At 44.4% G+C, this 23,320-nt stretch overlaps 6 protein-coding genes across 12 annotated transcripts in view; 3 read left to right on the forward strand and 3 right to left on the reverse strand.

Annotated features, from left to right (window-relative positions):
* Window positions 1-5,148: 5,148 nt before the first annotated feature.
* LOC6531607 lies at window positions 5,149-17,071 on the forward strand. Of its 2 annotated transcripts, XM_015195949.3 has the most exons (6): window positions 5,149-5,245; window positions 5,392-5,464; window positions 12,800-13,361; window positions 13,417-13,971; window positions 14,031-15,762; window positions 15,825-17,071. In XM_015195949.3, exons 3-6 carry the CDS (start codon window positions 12,819-12,821, stop codon window positions 16,154-16,156), a joined length of 3,162 nt encoding a protein of 1,053 aa, XP_015051435.1. In that variant the 5' UTR covers window positions 5,149-5,245; window positions 5,392-5,464; window positions 12,800-12,818; the 3' UTR covers window positions 16,157-17,071. The 2 variants fall into 2 exon arrangements, with proteins under 2 accessions (XP_015051435.1, XP_002092404.1); XM_002092368.4 differs by having other exon boundaries at window positions 5,189-5,464.
* LOC6531608 lies at window positions 16,872-17,541 on the reverse strand. The gene has a single exon (XM_002092369.4). It carries the CDS (start codon window positions 17,387-17,389, stop codon window positions 17,069-17,071), a length of 321 nt encoding a protein of 106 aa, XP_002092405.1. The 5' UTR covers window positions 17,390-17,541; the 3' UTR covers window positions 16,872-17,068.
* Window positions 17,542-17,683: 142 nt separating this feature from the next.
* Window positions 17,684-19,754, reverse strand: LOC6531609 (probable hydroxyacid-oxoacid transhydrogenase, mitochondrial). Its single transcript, XM_002092370.3, has 5 exons — window positions 19,655-19,754; window positions 19,507-19,591; window positions 18,903-19,277; window positions 18,698-18,839; window positions 17,684-18,638 (listed from the first exon to the last, which is right to left on the reverse strand). Exons 1-5 carry the CDS (start codon window positions 19,702-19,704, stop codon window positions 17,896-17,898), a joined length of 1,395 nt encoding a protein of 464 aa, XP_002092406.1. The 5' UTR covers window positions 19,705-19,754; the 3' UTR covers window positions 17,684-17,895.
* On the forward strand, window positions 17,785-20,478 carry LOC6531610. The gene is made up of 2 exons (XM_002092371.3): window positions 17,785-17,877; window positions 19,830-20,478. The coding sequence occupies exon 2, from the start codon at window positions 19,852-19,854 to the stop codon at window positions 20,065-20,067; it is 216 nt and encodes a 71-aa protein (XP_002092407.1). The 5' UTR covers window positions 17,785-17,877; window positions 19,830-19,851; the 3' UTR covers window positions 20,068-20,478.
* Window positions 20,479-20,751: 273 nt separating this feature from the next.
* On the forward strand, window positions 20,752-21,163 carry LOC6531611. Its single transcript, XM_002092372.4, has one exon. The coding sequence runs from the start codon at window positions 20,803-20,805 to the stop codon at window positions 20,953-20,955; it is 153 nt and encodes a 50-aa protein (XP_002092408.1). The 5' UTR covers window positions 20,752-20,802; the 3' UTR covers window positions 20,956-21,163.
* LOC6531612 (kazrin) overlaps window positions 21,153-23,320 on the reverse strand; it is a 38,775-nt gene continuing 36,607 nt past the window's right edge. For 5 of the 6 annotated variants that reach the window (XM_015195952.2, XM_015195950.2, XM_039373047.1 and 2 more), the window contains 2 exons: window positions 22,635-22,658; window positions 21,153-22,574 (listed from right to left, as the gene is read on the reverse strand). In XM_015195952.2, coding sequence (XP_015051438.1) covers window positions 22,122-22,574; window positions 22,635-22,658 — 477 coding nt within the window. In that variant the 3' untranslated portion in view covers window positions 21,153-22,121. The remainder of the gene's footprint in view (window positions 22,575-22,634; window positions 22,659-23,320) is intronic. The other variant, XM_015195953.2, reaches the window with a different exon arrangement.

Below are 23,320 nucleotides of genomic sequence, written 5' to 3' on the forward strand. Positions count from 1 at the left end.
GTTTTATTGGGTTTGTGGGTCAAAGTTAATGTTCATTTGTGAATGAATCGGGTGAACTTCAGGCAGCCCACGATCGCAATTACGAATCTCTATGAGTACTCATATGTGCGCCATGTACGAGGCGGCTGAGTGGCCAAACTTCGTGTTAATACCAATGTTAAATATTTGAGCTTGATTTTATCTTATCGCCATGGGCTCTCACACCCGCCTTGTTTGTTCTCGATGGGTTTTCGGGTGATATCACCCTCCCAGTTCTCAAGACCCACTCGCACCCAAAGCCCTTTGCTTCCTTTGCGCAAGATTTTCGAGTAGGACACTAATTGAACGTATTTCCATTTTTATGGGGAGGTGAGTTGAGCACAACAACATCATTATCTCACCATCCAAATATTCGCACTCGCACCCCTTAAACTTTTCTTTAATCGTTTAAAATTGAACGCCAGCAAGCGAACTGGCTGATTGTTTGCTCACTGTGATAGACTGACATATACCCTTCAAAAACCTATAAGTATTTTTAATTTAGTTCTTAATTCCTTATTAATCTAAATGTAATTCAATGTGCAATATTTTAGACATTGACTATAATCTAAATAATAAACATACATATGTTGTTTATAAATATGTTACAATTGTTGAAAATTGTATTTAAAATGATTGCGTTTGCTTGATCAAAATGGTTCTTTCATTGAAAATCCGTTTTCTTGAGAACCATTACATTTTGAGTATAATATATCAAGGTAATAATGTATATTTTAGCTACACGTTTGTTTACTCGGTACCCGGGTGATCGAAAAATATCCGCCTGTTTATAGAGAACGGATAAAAAGGCGGCTAGATTTCACGGGTGTCGGACTATTGTTTATCTCACCCGACGACCCACCTGTCGAAACGATGCCGCCGATCCTCTCCAGCTCTTGTGTACGTCAATCGGTCGGAAGTGTCCAACGCCCCAAAAGTTTGGCGAACTGATAAAATGTGTGAGAAGTCTGAATGAATTTGGCTTTTCGGCAATGGCCAAAATCTTAATTGCAAATGCGGCTAGCCTTGGCGATTTTTGGAGAGACGGACACGCCTAGGGTTGACGTCAGACTGGGACATATCTTCTGTAAGTAAGCCAGGGGATCGTGGGCGATGGTATATGGATGGATATGGAGCGGCTCTAGAGTTGCATATAATATTTACAGTCTGTGGCTCGATCAGAACCGAAAGCTGAGCTAACAGAGAGGTTTGAGTTTCGCGGCGCCTTGTTCTATCGCATTGTGTGTCTCAAATTGTTGTTTGGCCAGCGGTCTATTTACCAACTAATTATATTACATATTCAGGCGCTTCCAGTGAAGCCCTTTACCCTATAGTCATGCGTTCTGCGTCATGCATTTCATTGATTTGAGAGTGGCGTATGAACGATGGAAACACTTGACGAAAATTGGCTCTGTTCTCGATTAGATAGTCGTGATATTTATTAATAACATTAGCCCTCTCGGCTGACAAATATATCACTTCTCACCTCCGACAATTGAGCAATCAGCTGGCTACTCGCAACTGGCAACTGGCTACTGGCATGGAGTTATGCAATTTCCAGAATCGCAAAGATTGTTTGTTTGTCCAGTGGGGGGAAAAGCTGGTGGCTCAAGGTTAAGGCGTTGGCCTTCCAACGAAAATACTCCTGCAGCTGAAGTGAATTCCCGGATCTCGTGTTTATGCCACACGGGGAACACTGTTTTTCTTTCCACGGCAGCACTGGCTGACTTAATTGATTAGAGCACCTGACTAATTTTCGTTTTGAGGGCTTTGCGTAGCGACAGCTCTGACAATGCGATTAAAGTTAATTTTTGTGTAAATATTGATACGATATCTTCATTGTATCATATCTGCCAGCTGGCCTGTATGCAGTAGCAATTAATTAGGCTCAAAACGCAGAGGTTATACAACTCCAGAAGTGGAAAGTTTGCAATCAAACTGGCAAATCTAATATGCCTTAGATGGGAAATCTCGTCAAATGCAAACTAATGCCAGCCATTTTCCGGGCTGACCTATATTAATGAGATACGGAGTCCGTGGGTTTCGCTTTCATTGACTCACTGACTGAGTGACTGAGTGACTGACTGACTGACCGACTGAGTGACTGACTGACTGAATGACTGACTGACTGGGCTAGTGCCACAGTGGATCGTCGTCGATCGAATGGCTCCAGCTCTGTTTTCCGGGGACTGAGGAGGAACTGGCAGGCAAATGAGCTGCAATGAACCGGAAATTCACAATTAACCGTCAATCCCCTCACTCGGCCGTGTTTCATAACCAACTGCATCTGCATTTGGAGCCGACTCCATTCCATGCACAGGGGTGCAGTATTCGGCTTCGGAATCCAAATCAAAATCGTATATGGAAATCGCACGTTCCGGCTCATTGGTCGCTGGACATTTATTTTCAGCCTAGGTGTAATTTTCAGATGCCTTCTTTGGATGCCCTCGGGTATTTGGATAAACAACGTGTACACAGCGAACCGAGGTGGCTGGGCATTTTAATTGTTTCTACGTGTTGTTCTACAAAGGCTTGTTCGGCGGTTGGCCAAAAATTATTACTATATTATAATCTGGCGGCAACGTGATCACCCTTTCGGCTCGGGTTGAATCAAATTGGGCGCCTTTATTTGGGGTCGCGGCGATTACAGTTACGCTGACTGGGAGAGTTCATTGGAGTCGGGACATGTGTGGCCCCCTCTCTTCAAATATCTTTATGATATCATGTAAATGCGGCTGGGCTTAAAATTATGTATATAGATAACTGTAGTTTCACTTTTTCGGCTCGGCCCATTCCTAGAATGGAATGGGAACGGGATTGAATGTAAACGCTAGTAAAGCTGGCATTCCTACGTGACAGAGGTAGTGAAATTATGCATACAAAATGGGAAAGACATTAGCTAACAATTAAAAGAAATAAAATAATATTCCTTAAACTAGATCTCAAGATGACCCCAAACACTTGAACATAAAATGCACATAAATGTAATGCCTATGTGAGTAATCTACCCAAGCCTGTATCCGCGATGTAAGCCTCCTGGATATTTTGACAAATGCGCATAACCCTGATTCATTACGCAAAGACTCTCTCCCAAGTTAATCATGCTGTTGCCTCGATAAACGATAAAGATTTTTCATACTGAGCTCGCCGTTGCAAGTGCACTGGCAAATGGTAAATGGCAAATGGCATTCGCAGGTGGTCGCTAATCAACGTAATCAACTTGCAACATGCTCGTTAGGCTACGCAGATGCAGATGCAGCTTCAGCTTCAGCTTCATGGTAATCAGGCCACCAAGTTCTGGCCAACTTTTCAGCGGGAATCGGAAATGGGAATGCTCAACGAGGTGGGATCCAGCGAAGGCCGCTCTAACCAAATTGGTCGCTGGCCTCCCTCCTTCGTGCAGAGAAAACATTATCTCACAGAATGATATCTTTATGTTTTAGAAACGATTTAAATCTGCTTATCAAGGCGTCTAAGACACTAAAGACTTTAATCCCATGGCTCAAGTTATTCAAATAGAAGTGAGTAGTGAAATTATTTAGTTAACACCTATATATTTCTCTCTGTGCAAAACTGGTTTGGCGGAACTTCAGCACTTTGTCTAGGCATCTAGCCAGACTTTACCGTTGCGTTTAGCTGGGTCAAGGTCACCTTGGGAGTGGGAGGTAATAGGAGTTCCTGGCCTATTCCAGTTGGCAGAATTCGCCTAAAGGATCGCGCTGCCTTTGGGTGTCTCGCAGCGCGGCTTCAATCTTCTTGCGATGCCTGGCACGCACAAATCAAATGGTCGCCATTCAACGCCATCATCATCGACTGGTCTTCGCATTCATCCAAGCCAAGATCCTCTGGAGCTCCAATGCTGCACAGATCGATCAGCGCCCAAGTGGCGGCGGATTGCTGCATTTGGTGCTGGCATCGCAAACTGCGTTCCTCATTGAATTTCGTTTTCGATTTGCTTCGATATTATTCATGCACTTCAATGCAGTGGCGGAATCCAAAGGGGTGACGTACCAAAACGTGGTTTTAAGAGCATATATAAAGCACGGAAAAATAATTTAGTTTATTATTCTTGTACTATATTTGAAAATATTTACCAAGTTATCCCTTTCGTCCGCACTTTCACTACGCTCCTGGGACAACAAAAACAGCGAGCCTACTGAACACAAAGCTGAGATTTTTCACAAGAAAATATTCAATGTGAAGGCGAAAACTGCGCAGGCGCATGTTTTGTCAACCAACTGGCAATCCGCTGACAAAAAGATACAAAAAGGCAGTCAGACGTTCGGAGGCCAAAGCTGAAAACTCTGACGTTTTCGTGACAGCGTCAACAGCAACAACTACAAAATGCACAGCCACAACTGCAACAATAACTGCATCCAGACGCCGTGTTGACCAGTTACCAATTTTGGCAGTGGACTTTCATTTATTCGCGATTCGATTTTGGCAGTTTGGAATCGCTCGTTCAAAAGGGAACATCGCACAACTCCTTAGCTCCCGAGAGAAAATGTTAACCATTTTGTTATGGTACCATAATTCATATTTATTAGTACGCCAATATACTTTAAATTTATCCAGCTGCATACGTTAGCAAATGTTATAGAAATAAGTTCTTAAATTGGTTTACATGTTAGAAAGTATTTAATTTATATATTACAAGTATAAATAAGCAATCCAAAGATTTTAAATAAAGTTTATTCGAAAACCACAGATACGCCTTTTAGATAGGCAACAAAAAGGTCAAAACTCAATTCAGCGACGTATGTACATCTTACATTACATTCTGTCTACACCAAATTACGCAGTCAAAAATTCGTGGCGACATCTACCGCCTCTTTACATTACTTGTATATTGCATGTATACAATTCGGGATGGCAACTCAGAAATACCGGCGATAGTTCAGAAAGCACGATATTTTCAAATAACAAATTCGGCAATGCAAAATGTTAGACAAATTAGTACATTTATTTTAACAATGTTCCAACTCAAAACACGAATTCATCAATTTTACTAATTTTTTTAATCAATTGAAGTTTGCGCACTTAGAACACTCGCTCACAAATCGATATGACAACAACTTCGATAAATATTAAGAGATCGATGCCTGATGTATCGATACTGGCGAACATCACTATCTTCAACAAGTGTGAACTCTCAGTTGAGTTTTGAACTTCAACAGGTGTTGAATACGCGCTAGGCTAGAAAGCGATCCCACGATCAAGCGACTCGGTAAAGCAAAACAAGCCATCGAAATCAACGGACGAGCACGTGATTAGCGTCTCAAGTCGAAGAGCATAAAATTAGTGCCGAATTGAAACACTTTTAGCAATCGTAGTGTCGGCCAAAATCCAATAAAGTTTGTGTGTTTCTTCCAGCGATCAAAAGCCAATATTTGGATTACTCCGCTTCACTCAGAGAAAAGTTGTCTGCAAGCAGACCGCTCATAAGGTGAGTTTTCCTTCGTTTCGATCTGGATTTCGGGCATCGGGCATGGATCGTATCTTGAGTTCGTGAGTCGGAGTTAAGGAGTATCTGTGGGGGAGGGGGTTTCCCTGGAAGAAAAGTGCAGTGCAAACGAGTGTTCAAATTTCGTCATTCAATGAGTGAGTGGGAGTGGGATGACGCTAGTGGCACCCCTGCAGTCCAGCAGTTGTCTCGCTCTCTGAGCGTATCTTTCCGTCGCTGCAAGTGTGTGTGTGTGAGCGTATCTGCTACCTGAGAATGTTACCTGGCGTATCTCAGACAACATACCGAAACTCTCGCACACAGATACGCCAACTGCAGCTGCTCCTGTGTGTGTGTGCGTGTGTGTGAGTGTATGGGTACTGTGCCGTGGTGACATATAAATTTAAAACCTGAGTCGCAATTATCTCGTTAAATTCTGCAAGCAAAGCGATCATATTTTCGGTTCACCTAAATGCTGGCTTATCAGCCAAATTAAATTCCCTGCCCCAATTACTCCGAAAAAAGCCAAAGCGTTTAAGCCAAGTTAAGGCAATTGCACTGGGAAAGCCAAACAGTCGGGGGAAAAGAAACAGTTAACGCGTTTGCTTTTCACAACAACAACAAGAGTCGCCAGGTAGATAAGATTACACCTGTGTGTGCATTCGCGCGCATTGGTATTAGTAAGTGATCGGGGGGGAAAATGAGAGGGAAAGGGGCTGAAAAACCGGTAATGCATTTGCTCAAAAAAGAAGTCACCTTCATAACAAACTCAACGCTCTGCTGCAAAAACACAACATGCTCAACTGTCACAGTCGGAGAGATAAATCTATATAGTTTAGCTTCGACCATGATCGGAGTTTGCATATACCACACACTTTACGTTTTCGCTGGGAGATGGGAGATGGGCAAACAGAGTATTGGAATATGGCCTAAACCCAGTTTGTACTGCTGCGCCAGTCCAAAGGGCATACCGACTCGTTTTTAATCACTTTTAAGCTTTTTAAGAGCTTCCTGTAGTATCGGCCAATTAATCAAAGGCCACAACTACGAAATATTCTCAAAAAATAAATTATTTATTTCTATGCATAATTCAGAACCAGTTCCAATCGATTTTCAATTTTAATGATCGCCGCTTTTTAAAAAGCATCTCCGTTGGCTGTTGCGAGCACGAAGCTGGAATTTAAATGAAATGTACATCGCACACAAATAATTTACCAAGATCTCGGCAATAAACACACACGTTCATTTGATTTTGAGGTGCGACTCGGTTTTCCAGACGTAATCAACCAGTTCGGAGGAGTGCGCGGTGAATTCCTGGAAAACGATTTCGAATGCTAATTTTCGCCCCAGCCCGACTTGACTGCAATTGTTCTTGGGCAGGGCTTTTGATTCGTGGCAGGATCGGCAACCTATAGTAAACCTATGGTGTGACAAGCTGTCGCCAGTTGGTTACTAGCAGCTAGCTGCTAGCTGATGGCTGATGAATTCAGTGGGGCATTATCTAATCGCTACATAAGCCGGCCGCACATTGGAAACTCCATAGCTTGATAGTTCCATGGCTCCGAAGCTTCGTACCTCCGTATTATAGAGATAAAGAGCCCAAAGCAAACACGGGCCAGTTGAGAGTTAATGAGGTCACAGCACTCTCTGCTCTAGCTGTTTCTGGTTTCATGGCTGGTAATTGGTCGGAGTACGAGTTTTTGGACGTATGGCTCCATAGATCTACGTCTACGCCGTGGAGGGCGAATTATGAATACTTAAACACATCTTTTATGGACAGCCGTAGTTTGAGATGGAGCTGGAGCTTAAGTGGCCAGCCAAACATTTGCGATCAACTGGGTGTGTGGGTAAACTTGGCTTTAAAGCCGTGTCTTACACAGAACTTAAGTGTCGGCACATGTGGCGTATGCGCAATGTCTCCGCTTTGCTCTGGCTCACTTAGAAGTTTTTATTTGGCACATGATTGCCATACGAAAACAGCGCTGGCTAGGTAAACTATTTTGAGAGTGATTTAACGATCCCGGTTGTTGTATTTTAACAGCTTTGGCCAACAATGATGTCATATGAATGGGATTTGGCTGTCCATGTCGCCGAGGGAAAGCCAAATGCAATTCTCTATCGGCGCTTGTTCACTGATCAATTGAGCGTGACGCTCGACTCGCATATTTCGCACCCACATTGCGTTGACTTTTTACCTTAACCCTGAATCTAATCGATCAAGCCTGACAGTCAGACAAAGTGGCATTAGCATTAATCAATTCCTGCCATAAAACATTAGTCATCGATGGTACCAAAACAAAACGAAACCAGCTGACAACTGTGGAAATGTTTTTTGGCCCTATTCTGCGCGACTGCAACTTTCTCCACTTCTGCAATTGTACATTGGTGCCCAGCATTTGGGGCGTTGGACGCTGAACCTCTGTGCGGGATTGCCTTGATTTGTTTTGGCTTGACCATAACTCAAGATCTCCAGATCTTAAGCCGATTTCACAGCCTCAAAGTTTGGGTTCAGGGTCTCGCACTGGACTTGGATACACATATATGCCCATGTGCCAGGGCTAATGAAATGCAGAGAGACTTGGCTTAAAGTGACTCAGAGGAGTGTGCTTACGTGCTGTGCAAGCCGTTTTGCGGCTCGGAATGCGGCCTGCCACATGGAACGTGGCCAACTACGTTGGTGGACACCCAGTTGCAGCCATTCCAGCCCTTAATTTATGCGATAAATGCTGCGGAAATCAAAGAATGTATACAACAACGTAAATATTATGTAGAACCCACAACTGGCTCTTGCTTAAATTGTTTAAGTGCTAACAGAAGTGCTGTACTTCACCTTGACTTTATTTTCTGATAGCCTGTAAAAACATTGTAGTCTTACAAAACCGTTCTTTGTTAATTCCCTTAACTTGATGAGTATAAATGCTGATTGCAGGCCTTTTGACAGTCGCGATCAGTGCCTTTCAACACTTAGTGACGAGTTCAAGCCGCTTAGCACTCGACACTTAATAAATATATAGATGGCTCAACGGGTTGACAATTCCAGGCATTTGTCTCAGGAAACGCTCGTTCGACCGATAACCAATACGTGATGGCGGAACGCTTTTGTTGTTGCAAACAAAGCCTCGTTCGAGTGCAAAGTTTAGTGCAAAAAGGTCGGTTTTGTTTTTATTTTTTAAATCACACTCGGCTGGGTAAACAAATCAAGTTTCCGTCGACTAAGCACAATGAAAAGCGCTTTTCAGCTCAGTTTTTCAGCTGGGGCAGCAAGTCGTGCCACAGCTATGCTTCTAGAATCGAGTTATCCGGCACTCTAAAAGTCGGAAGCTGGCATCAAAATCCGATACAGATATCGCTAATGAACCGCCCCCGCCCGGTGAAAGCCGGTTTCTCATTTGCACCGCCTCCTTAAGTTCTTAATTTATGGAACGCTTCCTGCTTCAGATTCAGGGCTATATATACGATGCACCGATCGAACCAAACAAAGGGCAATTGCAGGCAAGGCGAGGAAACAGGCATAATGATCAGATTCGAATGGCTTAAATCAATTTATGGGGAGTTTTAATAACTGAATTCCCATGCAGGGAATTCCCTCAGATATCAGCAAATGCACTTTATCGGCCACAAGGTGCAGTTTTAAGTCTGATCGATAAGGAGGTATCACTACACGTTCAATTTGGGAAAGGTCTTAACTGCGAAATTTCGCTTGCAGCTGTTGCAAAAGTATACCCTCAAGTTTAATTAGTTTGCCGACTTGGAAAGTACACTCGTCTTTTAAGCTCCAACGACCTTCTTAGATAAGCTAATCGATTTCCTATAATCTAATAGCAATTTTAATTGATTATGACACTTCTCACTTAATACTATTACAGACAATATGTACAGACTAAACACTACAAAGTGTCATTGCGATTAAACTGTTTACGTAAACATTAACGACTTTATTTTGATTGTAATAGAGCACATTCGGTGCGAAGAGTTCAAGCAACTCGAACGTGACACCATCGGTGTCGGTTATTTAGAAATTCCCTTTCAAAATGTTTAAGTTTGAGCGAATTGAAATGGCTTTTAGCAAGAATTTTTCGTAACTGGCAAAGTCATCTGCCTGACTTTTGGCTGCCACCGGGCTAACTTGGCTCACACATCTGCTGCGAGTTCGAGTGGCAATTTCCAGCCAAAAACCAGTCTGGCCATCTTTTTGAGCCAACAGTTTCCCCCTTTTTTTTTTACCAACCTTTTGTGCCAACTGCGTGTTGTTAGTCTGTGTGGTCAAATGTCGGCATTTTTTGTACGTTTGTGTTTATTTTTTATGCGCACGCCTTGGGCAATTTTGTCCATTGTACTGGCTGGCTGCAAAAAATTAACGTTGCAGAAATGACTGCAAAAAATTAACGTTGCAGAAATGATATTCCGAAATGGTATACACTATTTTATATACAGATAGAAATTTAATATCTGAACAGTTGGCCAGTGGTGTATTTTCTAGCAGAAATCACAATCGTAAATCTTTAAAATCACCAACAACTCGTGATGCTAATGAATTGGTCAACAAATTTGACGATGTCGTGATCCGCAGATTTAAAGCCGGATGAAATTGGCTTCAACCACCCTAATGAAGGCATCAGCTGAGGCATTTCCGATTCGCCAGTCTTTGCAGTCTTCCCATGAATCGATATCCTTGAAGAGGAGGACACATGAGTTCCCGAAAAAAATGCAATATTCTACCTACACGTCCGTTTCTCTCGTTTCACTTCCTGTTAACGCCAGCTATTTTTACCCACACATCTCAATCATTATCTGCCCACGCACACAGACTCATGATCGCATTATTTTTGGGTATTTCTTGGTATTTGCCAGAGACATTTTTGAGTTGATCGTAAGACGGAATCAAGGCGAAACTACCTGAGTTCGAGGCTCATTAGCTAGCCTTGCTGATCAACGGGATCTCTCTACCCAAAGGAATGCAGATCTTTTTCGGGCATATACACTGTGCATATATGTATGTATATACTTTGTAATATTGACTGACCGGCCAAGGGTCGCACCCAGTTTCCAATTTCCGATCGACGCACCCATGCACAATTTGATAACCAGGCCCCATCTGCTCTCCACAATCCACATGACATTTCTGGGTAACTTGATACAGAAATGTGGGCTGAAGGGGTCTCTTGGGAAGTGTTTATAATTCTAATCTGTTGACAATACCGACCACATGCCAACCAGCCGCCTGTGAACCAGTTGATAAACAACGAAAGACAACCAATGGAGCCAAATCAAAATATACTAATAAATTGAATAGACGTTTACGTTTAAACAAATCGTGGCTTGTATCAAGACACGAAATCAGTTTGTTAGCCGATACTCCGAAACTTTTGATACTCTGATAGTCTGGGGAAGTGTGCCTTTAAACGAAAAACGATCCAAAGTGTTTCCGTATCGGGTTACGTTGAGTACAGGGCCATTAAGTATGACAGGGCCAGATCAGGGTTTATCTCGATCGAATGTCAAAGTGTTCTAGAAACAGTTTCAGGAAAGCATTTCCCCATTAGCTGCAAGTTAATTACATGCACGACACTACAAAGCACTCAGTTATAGATTTTCATTTAGTGATTCAGTCGCGGGGGAGATAGATCAATGGAGGGGGGGTGGAGCTTACCGATCGGATATATCCCCCGACTAGTCAGTCTAATCTTTACGGCTACGTTAGATAGTCGCCGCAATATGATGAATTGGCTGACTCACGAATTTCCGAGTGGAAAACGTATTTGCATACATGTACAAGTATGGCCAGTGCCAGTGCCAGTTACCGGTTTCTCTCTAAACTTGAACAGGGTCTACTCTCGTATAGCCCAGTTCAAGCGGACATCTGTGTATACAGACGTATATCCATATATATCGTATATGTACATATATCGCTGCAATGACAAAAAACGGAATTAATTATGGTCGGAGTGTCGGCGGCGCCTTGGCCAACAGCAAAAGCCATAGCCAATTCGAAGCGAGCCAAAAAGCGCTGTCTTTCGTGACTCGAACTCGATGAAATGTGTTAGCCGAGAGACCTAAACACGTTTAATGCGATCTCTAGACTGCAGTTTTCCCTTGGCGCTTGTGGCTTGCAGGCTCCCAGTCAACTTGACACCCACTCGCAACGCGGAGCTGGCTAAGCGGTTTGCTGTGGGGTCTAATGAAATGCTCTAACATACGATATGTGCCCATATCCATGCCCGTGTATTGGCTGGATAAATGCGATCTATTCTGGCCGCTTTAACTGCGCATTTTGCATTTTACACTTTGCTTGTGGAGTCTCGGATCTCTCGCGATCCTGGGTCGTTTGCCGTCTGCCTGGTTACGAAAAGCATTAATACGCAAAGCTCTTTGTTTACCACTCGGCGGCGAGCCACGGTCTCGAATTATGTGTTTGCTTTGCCATGAAAACGAAGGCAAACACACAGGCGGTCTTTCTATAGGGCCATCCGCCATGGAATCCGCATCGAATGCTTGGAAAATGCATTCCAAAACGACGTAAACTTAAACGTAAATTGCATAACAAACCTGGAGAGCGTCGGGTTTTCTGGTCTGGTTTTGAGGATTTCTTAGAACCAGCGAGCTGGCAAACGAGTTATTAATTGGCGTCAAGAAACGCTCAGTGGGGATTCCCCGCGTCGAATCAGTTCCAAAATGTCCAGAGTAATACCCAATCGTTTAGTTAGGATTTCTAACCCGTCGCCTGCCATCAAAGGGCAAGCAAACCGAAAGTCAAATAAATAAGCTTCAGCTGACGACGGACCAAATCGAATCGATTGAGTCTCGATTGAGAGTCAGCGATTCTCTATATGATCGAGTAAGCCAATCACTAGTTGTTGATGTATACAGTACTAATCAATAAGGGAAGTACTTTGCGGATACGATAGTGCGAATTCTGCTTTCACTCAATTCTGAGTAACGAGTTGAAAATACGCATAGAAATCATTTGGGCTGCACAAAAATTGCCATTAAATGATAAGCAAACATTTGGGCATTCGTGAGCAATTAGCATGCGCAATGATGTCAACTGTCCGGGTGCCAATGTGCTAATCGGGGCAGTCAACATGCCTCACCATTTTGTCATACAGAGCGATGATTTTGGAGGAAATGGGTGGCACAACGGGCGTATTCTGAGGCCAGCCATGAGTGCGGCCAGTTCCTCAGAATGTTGTTGATTCAATAAACGCATATCTGCTTATCTGGCTCCAGCAATTAGCGATAAGATACGGCGCCATTGGGTGTGAGTCGTCTGTTTTTTTTTCAGTTTCTTAGAAGTGGCCATAACTGTACAACACTGTCTTCTTTCCTGGTCCATTTCAGTTTGCCCATCTACCGGAAAATGGGTCGCCAGTCGACTTGCAGGCTGGTCCTGCTGCTGGCCTTTAGCCTGGCACTAATCCACGCCAGCCACTCAAACACCGTGGGCCCCAAGATCCACTTTATACACGATGATCTGACGGAAAACGAGATGAACTCCGGAGAGGAGGTGAGCCCGACCGACACTCTGCCCAAGATCTCCACACCCAAGGTGAAGAATTTACCCGTGGAGACGACCACCAAGAGTCCCGCAAAGAAAACCACATTCGCCGGCACCGAGAAGTCCCTCAGCGAGGAGGCCTTGAAGGATCTGATGGAGGCGGCCAAGCACAGCCATGCTTTGGCTGAGGACCCGCACTTCAACAAGATGCTCAATACCACCGTGGAGAAGGACGCCGGAGAGAAGAACTCCACCGATACCTACGATAGCGAATACTATGATGATAATGATGATGATTACAACTACTTCGATGAAGAAACCGAGACGACCTCCGCGAGTCCCAAGAAGGCTAAGAGCAACCCCAAGCTGCAGGCCATTGTGGATGCCATCTACACGAAGGCCAAGGTATACTTCTCGAGTCATTCTTAAATTCAAATAAATACGTTTCCCTACTTTGCAGAGCAAGCCTAACGACCAAAAGAGCAAGGAGAGTGCTAATGATATCGATAGCGATTCCCAGTTTGACTACGACGAGGACCTGGATGACGATGATGATGAGGATGATGGCTCTGATGATCTTTTGACAGATGATGAGCAAGTCGTTTTCAGCGAGGACGTGCCCTGTCCAAGATTCTGTCAGTGTGCCCGGAATGTCAACAGTTATCTGGTGGCCACCTGTAGCCGACTTGACATGGGCATCCAGAAGTTTGGCTCTGATATTACGGACTTGATTGTGACCAATGTGGGTCCCAAGTACCCCATCCTGATGGGACCAAACTTCTTCCAGAATCTGGGCCTTAAGAATGTGGCTTCCATCAAGATCGCCAACTGCACCTTGGAGTACCTGCATGCCGAGGCTTTCCACGGACTGAACGAGCTGTACGCTGTTAACTTGACGGATGTGGGCTTGGCCATCATCAATCCCGATACCTTTGTTGGCAACAAGAAACTGCGCATGCTCACCATTTCGGGTAACGACCTGAGTGTGATGTCCAGCATTCACTATCTGCTGAAGGTGGGTGTTAAAAACAACCTTCTCTTTTAATCCATTTCTAATCAATTACTATTTTGCAGTCTTCCAGCATTGAGGAGCTGGACTTCTCGCGCAACAACCTTATGGAGTTGAACCCCAAGGCCTTCTCACAGCTATCCAATGTCGTCTACATCAACCTGAGCCAGAACAGTTTCAAGAAACTGCCAGAGAAGGCCTTTGAGAAGGTCACTCTTCTGGAAGAATTGGATCTGTCTTACAACTCGCTGACTGAACTGCCCCGCGATATCTTCAATGGCACCACCCTGTCCATACTGCACCTCAAATACAATACCTTCAATGGCGATCTGCACTTTGGCACCAAGGATCTGCAGCAGCTGGACCTGAGCTTTAACTCGATTGTCCAGGTGCACCACAGCATGTTCGACAAGATGCCCGGTCTGACCAATCTGAACCTCAAGGGCAATGGCATTAAGAAGATCCAGCCAGACTCATTCCTTACTTTGAAGAACCTGCGCCACATCGATCTGTCGATCAACGACCTGGACCAAATCTCGGGAATGCTGTTCTTCAAGAACTCAGAGCTGGACGTAATCCGTTTGAACGATAATCCTCGCCTGAGCCAGCTGCCCACCGATGGCTTCCTGAGTTACAGCGGTGAGTTCACCGTCTACTATCTGGATATTTCCAATTGCGCCATCGGTCCACTGGGTCACAAGGCCTTCTCCACGATGCCACATCTGACCACCTTGAAGTTGGCCTGGAACAACATTAATCATCTGCCACGTGAGATTTTCACTGGACTCCACAAGCTGATTGACTTGGATCTGAGCAACAATCTGATCGCCCGTATAGACGATGTGATCTTCATGGACAACGGAGAGCTGACCAAGCTGAGCCTGGCTGGAAACCCCATCAGCCGCTTGTCCATCCGTCTCTTCCTGCCGCTGCACCAACTGCGTTCCCTGGACGTTAATGACTGCGAGCTTGCCACCCTGCTCTCCGATCGCAAGTTGGGTATGGGTTACAAGATCTTTGACAGCCTGCGCAGCTTCAACGCCTCTGGAAACTTGATCAAGAAGATCTCCTCGGAAGATGTAAAGAGCTTCAAGAACCTGCGCTCCCTGGATATCACCAACAATCCGCTGAAGTGCACTCACGACTTCCAGGACTTCATCAGCTACGTCACCCTGCAGATGCAGATGACTCCCAGCCGTCTGCCCGTGCTGGCTAATCTGGAGGATGATGCCACCATTGTCCAGCTGGAGAGCCAGGCTCAGGCCGGTTGGGCGTCTTTGGCGCACGAGGTGTGTAAGCATGCCGAGGATTCAGATCTCTTGGACGAGAAGAAGGCCGACAGTGCCGAAGCCAAACTGGAGAAGCGTCTGAAGGAAAGCGAGAAGAAGCTGGACGAGGATGAGGCTAAGTTGCTGAGTGTCTTGGACAAGAGTGTGCTGGACAAGAGCAGGCTGAGCAGCATGCAGAAGATCATGAAGGGATCGGTCAGCACTGAAACCGCGAAGCCTGAGGATGATGCCGACGAGGAGAACATGAACAATGGCGGCGAGGATAAGGAAGAGGACAGCAGTGACTATGAGAGTGAGGAGGATGATGACGATGATGAGGACGATGATGATGACAACAACGATGACGATCGCTTCGAGGAGGCCAAGAAGAATGCCAAGGCCAAGGCCGATTCTAACAAGGCCTTCGACTCGTTTGTGAACAAGGAACTGAAGCCAATGCTGAAGAACGATGGCATCCAGGCGGAGGAAGTGGACATGTCTCAGGAGACTCGTGATAAGTTCCTGCTTGGTAAGTTTGAGAAAATTATTCGTTTATGGAATGTATTCCAATCATATGTTCTACCTCTTCAGAGAAACTGGGCTTCGACAGCGGCAGCGAGGAGTCGGATGAGTACACCGAGAAGGTGATCTACCACGGCGAATTCTCCTACGACCTGGTGATCGCAATGATCGTCGTGTCCTTCTGCCTGCTGATGATCGTTCTGTCCATCGCCCGAGTGATCTACGTGGTGCTGCGCAAGCGCGGCGAGCGCTACCGCATGGCGCTGCTGGCCTCAAAGAACTCGTTCGTGTACCAGAAGTTGAGCGAGGACATCGTGAAGCCCACCAGCAAGGAGCAGAAGGAGCCCAAGCATCTGAAGCAACCGAAGGTGCACCGATACGCGCCCATCAATCAGGTCTAAGTCCACCTAGAATCAGCAGTTCCGGGCCGGTAGTCGCGGAAGTCGAACGAGTTGCGCTGTTTTTCTAATTTATAAGTATATTGATAGTTGAAAAAATGAAAAATCACATCAGACCATTTACTACACACAAGCACAAGAATATAAGAAACAGGAGGAGGAGCAGTAGCTGGCAGTTAAAAGTATTAGCGAAAGTGTGAGGAAACAAAGCAACAACTGAGAAATACTTGAATCCAAATAAGAGAATGAAAGAGAGCAAATAAATCTTTAACAAAGTCCTTTATATCTAAAATAGCCTGTACCACCTAATCATGTTAGGACCACTCAAAGATCCTTGGTAACAGAAGAGATGGGTTTTCAAAGAACGCGTTTGATGATCAACCGTTTCGAAAGCAACGGACTTGCAATTTATCAAACCAATCGAGCCCAACAACAGCAATCCATATCCAATTTATCCACATTGGTCTTCTGAGAATTTCGGGAACAACTTGAAGATTTAGTGCCATTTTGCAAAAATTCAAATCGATCGAAAATTACTTAAACACATTAGGGTTTCTAAACTGAGTGTCAAGTCAGGAATAAGAAACGAGGAGCGAGGAACAGAAAGTAGTAAGCGTTTTAGATGCGGGTCTGTGTAGGAAACGGTTAGGAGACTCCCTAGAATGACGTCTGATTTATAATCTGATCAAGAGATGAGAGAAATAATTAATGCATAAACTATGTTAAGACTTTTTTATTATCTTTTTTCCAATCGATGGCAAGTGACTGCTTGACCTATTCGACATTGAAACCAATTCCGAAAACAATAAATTATTTTAACCAAACCGATCGTAATCTTTACAATGCATACTTAATAGACATACATACATACGTACTTTAAACAATAACATGCCTTTCAATAAAATTGAATATATTTTATCTGCGTTCAATAAAAGACTCAAGTTGGTCGACATCCCCACCTTCCTCCTTTACGTAGAGGGTCAAATTCCGCTGGAAATTTAGTGCGAATTGGTTATCTTCCCGATCCCGTTTCAGTTCCTCTCTGACCTGGCGCCACATCCGCTCAAATCCGCTATCGAAAGGCATGCCCAGGAAGCGATTATGTCTGGAACGGAGTTCCTCACCGATCTGTTGCCACATTGTCTCGAACTCCACGTCGTAGGGCATTCCTAGGAACTTACTTCCACATCCGGTGGATTCGAACATGAAGGAGTACTCATATTTGAAGTTGAACATCTTAAAATCTACAATATATTATAATTACAAATAATAATATTGGACCATCTAATTGGTAGAATTAAATGCTTTTTATTTGTTTTAGGTACCATAAATTATATATTTATTTATTTATTGTATTTTTGATCCCACTATTGGTTGGTCTTTTTTCTGCAGCTTAGAAAAACGAACTGAGGCTCCATGAGAAGAGCATATACCAAGACCAAAAAAGTGTCCACAAATTAATGCTGAATATACATAAGATTCATTGCGCCAAAGAAAAAAAAGTAAACAAAAATCTGGCAGGGCATCAAGTTTCCAGTGAGTCTGTATATGGTTTTTAATGGTATTTTTCGTTATACATAAGTCCACCCAAAAGTAAGTGGTTCACTTTAAGCTATGTATGTGCTTTTTACAAATTGGAATTTTGAAAGCTCAAGTATGGTCAGATCTTAAGCGAGGATCCGTTAGTTTGGCCTTTTTTCTTCAAGAGAACAAGTTGAGCGTGGGTGAGTTTTGCCTCCAAATTAATAGACCTCCAAGGAGTTTTCAAAGAGTTGCGACAGGTTTTCCTCCGTCTGCGCCCTGGGCGCTAGCTTGGTGATCCTCTCCTGGGGCAGGGTTCCCTCCACCAAGGCGGGTATGTCGCTGCTGGAGAATCCCAGCTCTCGGAGGCCATTTTCTATGCCCGCGCGTTGCATAAAACCGCGTACAGTGTCCGCCAAAAGACGACCGGCGTCTGCTTTCTGAACACCTCGCACTTCTGCGCCCAGCAACTGGGCAGCCTCCAAGTGCCGATCCGGACATGCTGGAGCAGTGAACTCAAAGACCGCCGGAGCACTGATCACCACGGACAGACCGTGAGGAATGAGGGCGTGAGTGGCGGAGTAGCCCTTCGGCTTGTAGTCCCTCACATTCCCAGAAATAGGATAGGAAAGTCCATGGCACAGGTGCACTCCGGCATTACCGAATCCCACGCCAGCCATCGTGGAAGCCAAGTGCATCTGGGATCGGGCTTCCAGGTTATCGGGCTGGTAAATGGCGTTCACAAAGTTCTTTCTGATCGTCTCCAAGGCAAATCGTGCCCACACATCCGAAACCGGGTTCCTGCCCTGATAGGTGGGTCTCAAGCTGGGATCACTGGGTGCGGGGCCGCGTTCCCTATAATCCACCGCCGTAAAACTCTCCAGGGCATGACAGAACACATCGAAGCCAGCGAAGGCCATCACACGTTCCGGCTGGGATAACGTGTGCAGAGGATCAATCACAGCTAGGGATTGCAAGTGTGAAGTTAGCTGAATAAATTATGTAAAAGGGTTAAGTTTTTACCCAAAGTAGGTTTGAGGTACTTGCTGGAGATGCCAGTCTTGGCATGTAACTTCTTGTAATCAAAAATAGCCACACCAGTGGTCTCAGAACCAGTTCCCGAGGTAGTGGGCATCGCAATCAGGGGCTTCAGTTTCACCGATATCTACATGGCATTCAAGTGATCAGTACCACTTACCAAGCACCTATTCAAAAACGTAGACCTCACCTCCTTGCCCTTGCCAATTGGACAGTTCACATAATCCAAAAACTCTGCACTCAGATCACTACTAAAAAGATTGGCTGCCTTGGCTGTATCCATGGCTGATCCTCCGCCGATGGCCAGAAATGCATCGAATTCCTTGCCGCGCGCAAACTCCACGGCATGCCACATGCTCCCATCAGTGGGCTCCACCCGGGTTTCATCATAGACTTCGTAATTGATTCCATTACGAGCCAGTGAATCCAGGGCCGCTTTCACGGAGGGCAACTGCGCCACATTTTTATCCGTGACTAAACACACCTTCCGCGCTCCCAAGTTCCCAAGATCAGCTCCCACTTCGGCACTTACTCCTGGTCCAAACCGAACAGTCGAGGCAGACATCTGTGTTATTACATTTGAATATATTTGACAAAATTAAAGAAATTGGATTATCTATTATTCAAATTCCTTGCAACAAAAGTTGAAGTTAAAGGTGTTCACAAAATCTAATAATAGTTAAAATGCTTGAGTATAATGATATAGTATTATCTGATCTAAGCTATGACCACCTGTCTGGAGATGAGAATCTGCTATCTGCAGGTGTTCCAAAGTCCAAGGTCTTGCCACTTACCTCGAAGGCGTACTCCATGCGACCCGTTTGGGAGGCGGTTGGAGCTGCTGAGCCATAGTTATGCGAGTGGGCGGGGCACTTGCAACTAAAAGACCATACTATATTTAATTTTCTTGAAATTAGCAACAAAATTTAGATTTTTACTTACGAGTTGGCGACGATCGTGTTGATCAAACTTAAGACATTCTTCCGCGACATTTTGTATATAAATGAAATCAGCTGCTCTAGTTTCTCGTGTGATAAGAGACCGGATTCGATAGCTGGCGCCAAAGCACAGCACTTTCCAATCGATAGCTAACAATTTGAATTTTTGTTTCTTGCAGCTGCGAACTATAAGAGCCGAAAATGTGTGACTACCAGAGGGAGTACTCCTTTATTTTTGAAGACAGCTCCTGCGAGGGCGACGCCTCTATGGCATCCTATGACAGTGGATTCGAGTCCATGTGGCATCAGGTGCGCGAGGAGCTGCAAAGGGAGCGGGAGATGAATGAGCTCTGCCAAGTTTTCGAGCAAAACTTGAGCCTGAGTCCGCCGGTCATCGCGGATAGATGGAGATTCTGACTGCACCTCCCCCAAATGCCAGCTCATTGTGATATTTGTAAATTGTAGTTTTAGGAGTTTCTTCGCCAGATTATTGGCATTCGTTATTGCATTTTTGATAAGTGCTCGATTATTTTATATAGTAACTGCCAACCTTAAGAGGTCATCGTACATATAGTTTCTTGGAGTCATGTTGTCCGTGTATTCAAATGTTTGCTTTCGTGAAAACTCGCATTGTTTTGTCACTCTACCAAGTAATCAATTTGTACCAATCGCATATGGTTGTCCTAGATCATAAAATGGCAATAATTTGCCATCGGCATTGCACTTAAATGCACTATGTATATACAACAACAAGGAGGGAAGCTCAAAATTTGTCATATACTTACTCCAAAAAGATAGAAATAAATGCGATTCGCAATCGTTCGAAAACCCATTAATTTTTAATTACGGGTCCCACAGTAAGATGTGATTGCGATTCGATTGTAAGGGGAACAATTGTTCGCTGGAGCTAATTACCTAAATGTATGTCCGCCCATTTTTCGCGCTAGATTTACAACTCAATTTGCCGCGATATCTGGCCAATCTGCGAACATAAACTACTGGCAATGGTAAACGATGTTGACGGCTGTTCCCCTCATTAGCATGCAGATCGTCGCCGATCTCCTGGGCGCCAGACCATAAAACGTTCCATACCCGGCCCATCGGTCAGCAGTTTGCGCTAAACTGGTGATAACTCGACATCGCGATCGCGAAATGAAGTGGCTTAGTTTGTTCCTGGTGTTTGGGATCCTCGGACTCATCGGCAGTCTTGGCACTCTGACCATGGCGGAACCCAATCCGGAGCCCAAGGGTCGTCCGCACACAACGCGACGTCCGCGGAACGATAACGACAACGATCGACGCTAGCAATCCGAGCGGCTGGAGGAGATGGGGCAAAATCTCCCCGCGAAATCTCCCCGTAGATGCACCGAACCACAAAGGACACAGGAGGCACAGCGACTCTCGGTGAAGGTGAAATGTTTTGGAGTCGAGCAAATGCAATATGTTGAGGTGCTGCTCATCTAGCGAGCGGCATCTTCCCGTGCACAATAAAGACTCATTCGTTTACAACAGAGTTTTGATCATGGGTTTATTCGATAGTTTTCTTTGTCATAGGTCTACAGTTAAATTGGTCAGCTTAATGATACCCTGACGCTTTCGGGGATTCTTCGATACTGATTGATTGGCGGATAAAGCAGGCTGACTGACTTTCTTTGGTTGTGCGAGGGTTTTTTTTTTTTTTTTTTTTATCGGAGAGTGCGTTTGTATTTACCATATATTTGATTCGGTTTCGGATTTTACCATTATATGTATTTACCATGCGATATTGAACGTTGCTTAGGGCCATAATTACCATAATTTACAAGGTGCCGCCCGTTGCGGCTTATCAAATTTAATTCAATAGTTTCCGTTTCCCTTTCCATTTGCTTAGCTACGATAGTTTCGGTTACAAAATAATTTCAATTTATCTAAATTGCAATCGCATCTCCATCTCCATTGCCTGCATCGGCTTATAATGCAGTGAGTATATTACGATTATGCAATCTGCCTGTCATACTTCAATCGGTTTAGAGCTATCTTTACAGTTACAATTACAATTAGAATTACATATATGCGATTGATTAGACTAATGCAGTTTGCTTGATTTGGGGTGGAGTGTATGATCCGATTCGATTAGATTCGATCCTTACTTCTCCTGCCTGCGAGTCTACACAATATATTATGTCGTTAATTACGTTTAGCATATAGTTCGAAGTTCTATCTGATTTGATCAAATGATTACTCGCTTATCTTGTATTACTTGACGCATATGTGTATGTATCTGCATGTATGCTTGTATCTTGTATCTTGTATCTTGTAGGTGGGTCTGACACTGACTTGAATATAATTGAGTTTGCTTGTCGATTCTAAGCTCAAATGCAGCTGGGAGGTTTAATGGGATATGGAAAGGGTGGAAGGGATTTTCATGCGGGAGTACAGCTGAGTATCTTTGGTAGTAGTAGTTGTAATCCTATCTAGCTAGCTTTTCACTCTTATTCAGGCGACTCCGAGGAGGCCGATATGCCCCCCAGACTGCAGGCTCCCACGCTGCCGGCACTCGTCGAGGCCCCAATATCGCTGATGCTCTTCACGCGCCGTCGACTCTGCTCGTAGAGCATTTGGGGGTCGGTGGACACCGCATCTAGTACCCCACCAACTGGCGGTGCGCTCACCCGATGACCAGGCGGCGGACCATGACTGTAGATGCCCCCAGCCGAGGGTATCGGCGGTGGGGCCGTCGTCGGTGGCGGCAGGAAGTGATGGTAGTGCTGCTGCTGGAGATTGGTGTGCGGATTCGGATACTGGTGCCCTATGGTTGCGTATATTCCTCCGCCACCCTCGCTGCTGCTGTACGAAGGCGTTGGGGAGGTGGAGTTCCCAAAGGAGCTGCGGTCCCCGGTGCGATGTGGTTTGCTGTTAAACCGAAAGGCTTTAGAGAGGGAGCTCTGCAAATGAAAATACAAATATTGAAATGTGTTCCTTGAAGAAATGAAGTGCCAATTCACCTGAGATCCTTTCCATGCCGAAATCTGTTTGGTAAAATAAATGAAAAGAACGAAATGTTAATAGTTTTAGTTTGCGCAAGAGCATACGTTTCATATCCTAAACTTTCGCCAACAGCGGGAAAACTTTGAACTGCCATGAAACTTTTCCTGTTGTTAGGTGCCTTAGGAACTATAAATATTTTCCAAATCAGTAATTATATATAAGCATGCTAAGGAGCTAATATCTTGACATAAAAAATAATTGTATTATTATAGACATCACAATTGTTTAACCTTTAATGAGTAAAAACTGTTAGTATAAATATTTAACATATCCTTACGGACTTAGTTTTAAAGCTGAATAAAAGCAGGCAAGGATTTTTTTTGCTTAAAAATGTCAATAGTTACAAGCCGCAGAATACTTTTTGCCATCTTTGCATAGAGATGCCATTATATTTTCTATGAAATATTCTAGCATCCTTGAGTGTCCTTTCTTTCAACTCAGAATTTATCACATACTCGTAGGCACCTTATTGTCAATACAGGTTGCAAAGGCAATCTGTCATAAATTAAATTTTCAATTTGGATGAAAGCCTGTGAAAACATGCTCTCAGTGATATGAGAACACTTGCCGAAGCTACCTCTTAGGGATTTAAATAATTTATAACACAGACACCGACAGCAACAACAAAAGCTTCACGTCAATT

This window comes from Drosophila yakuba, chromosome 2R (genome assembly GCF_016746365.2).
Source record: "Drosophila yakuba strain Tai18E2 chromosome 2R, Prin_Dyak_Tai18E2_2.1, whole genome shotgun sequence".
Lineage (NCBI taxonomy): Eukaryota > Metazoa > Arthropoda > Insecta > Diptera > Drosophilidae > Drosophila > Drosophila yakuba.

Coding starts and splice junctions, on each gene's coding strand:
- LOC6531608 (XM_002092369.4), bottom strand. CDS start 17,389: ATGTTCAACTTCAAATATGAGTACTCCTTCATGTTCGAATCCACCGGA.
- LOC6531609 (XM_002092370.3), bottom strand. CDS start 19,704: ATGTCGCGGAAGAATGTCTTAAGTTTGATCAACACGATCGTCGCCAAC. Junction 19,592..19,654: donor AACACGATCGTCGCCAACTC/GTAAGTAAAAAT, acceptor ATGGTCTTTTAG/TTGCAAGTGCCCCGCCCACT. Junction 18,639..18,697: donor GTACCTCAAACCTACTTTGG/GTAAAAACTTAA, acceptor TGCAATCCCTAG/CTGTGATTGATCCTCTGCAC.
- LOC6531610 (XM_002092371.3), top strand. CDS start 19,852: ATGTGTGACTACCAGAGGGAGTACTCCTTTATTTTTGAAGACAGCTCC.
- LOC6531607 (XM_015195949.3), top strand. CDS start 12,819: ATGGGTCGCCAGTCGACTTGCAGGCTGGTCCTGCTGCTGGCCTTTAGC. Junction 13,362..13,416: donor CCATCTACACGAAGGCCAAG/GTATACTTCTCG, acceptor CCTACTTTGCAG/AGCAAGCCTAACGACCAAAA. Junction 13,972..14,030: donor GCATTCACTATCTGCTGAAG/GTGGGTGTTAAA, acceptor ACTATTTTGCAG/TCTTCCAGCATTGAGGAGCT.
- LOC6531611 (XM_002092372.4), top strand. CDS start 20,803: ATGAAGTGGCTTAGTTTGTTCCTGGTGTTTGGGATCCTCGGACTCATC.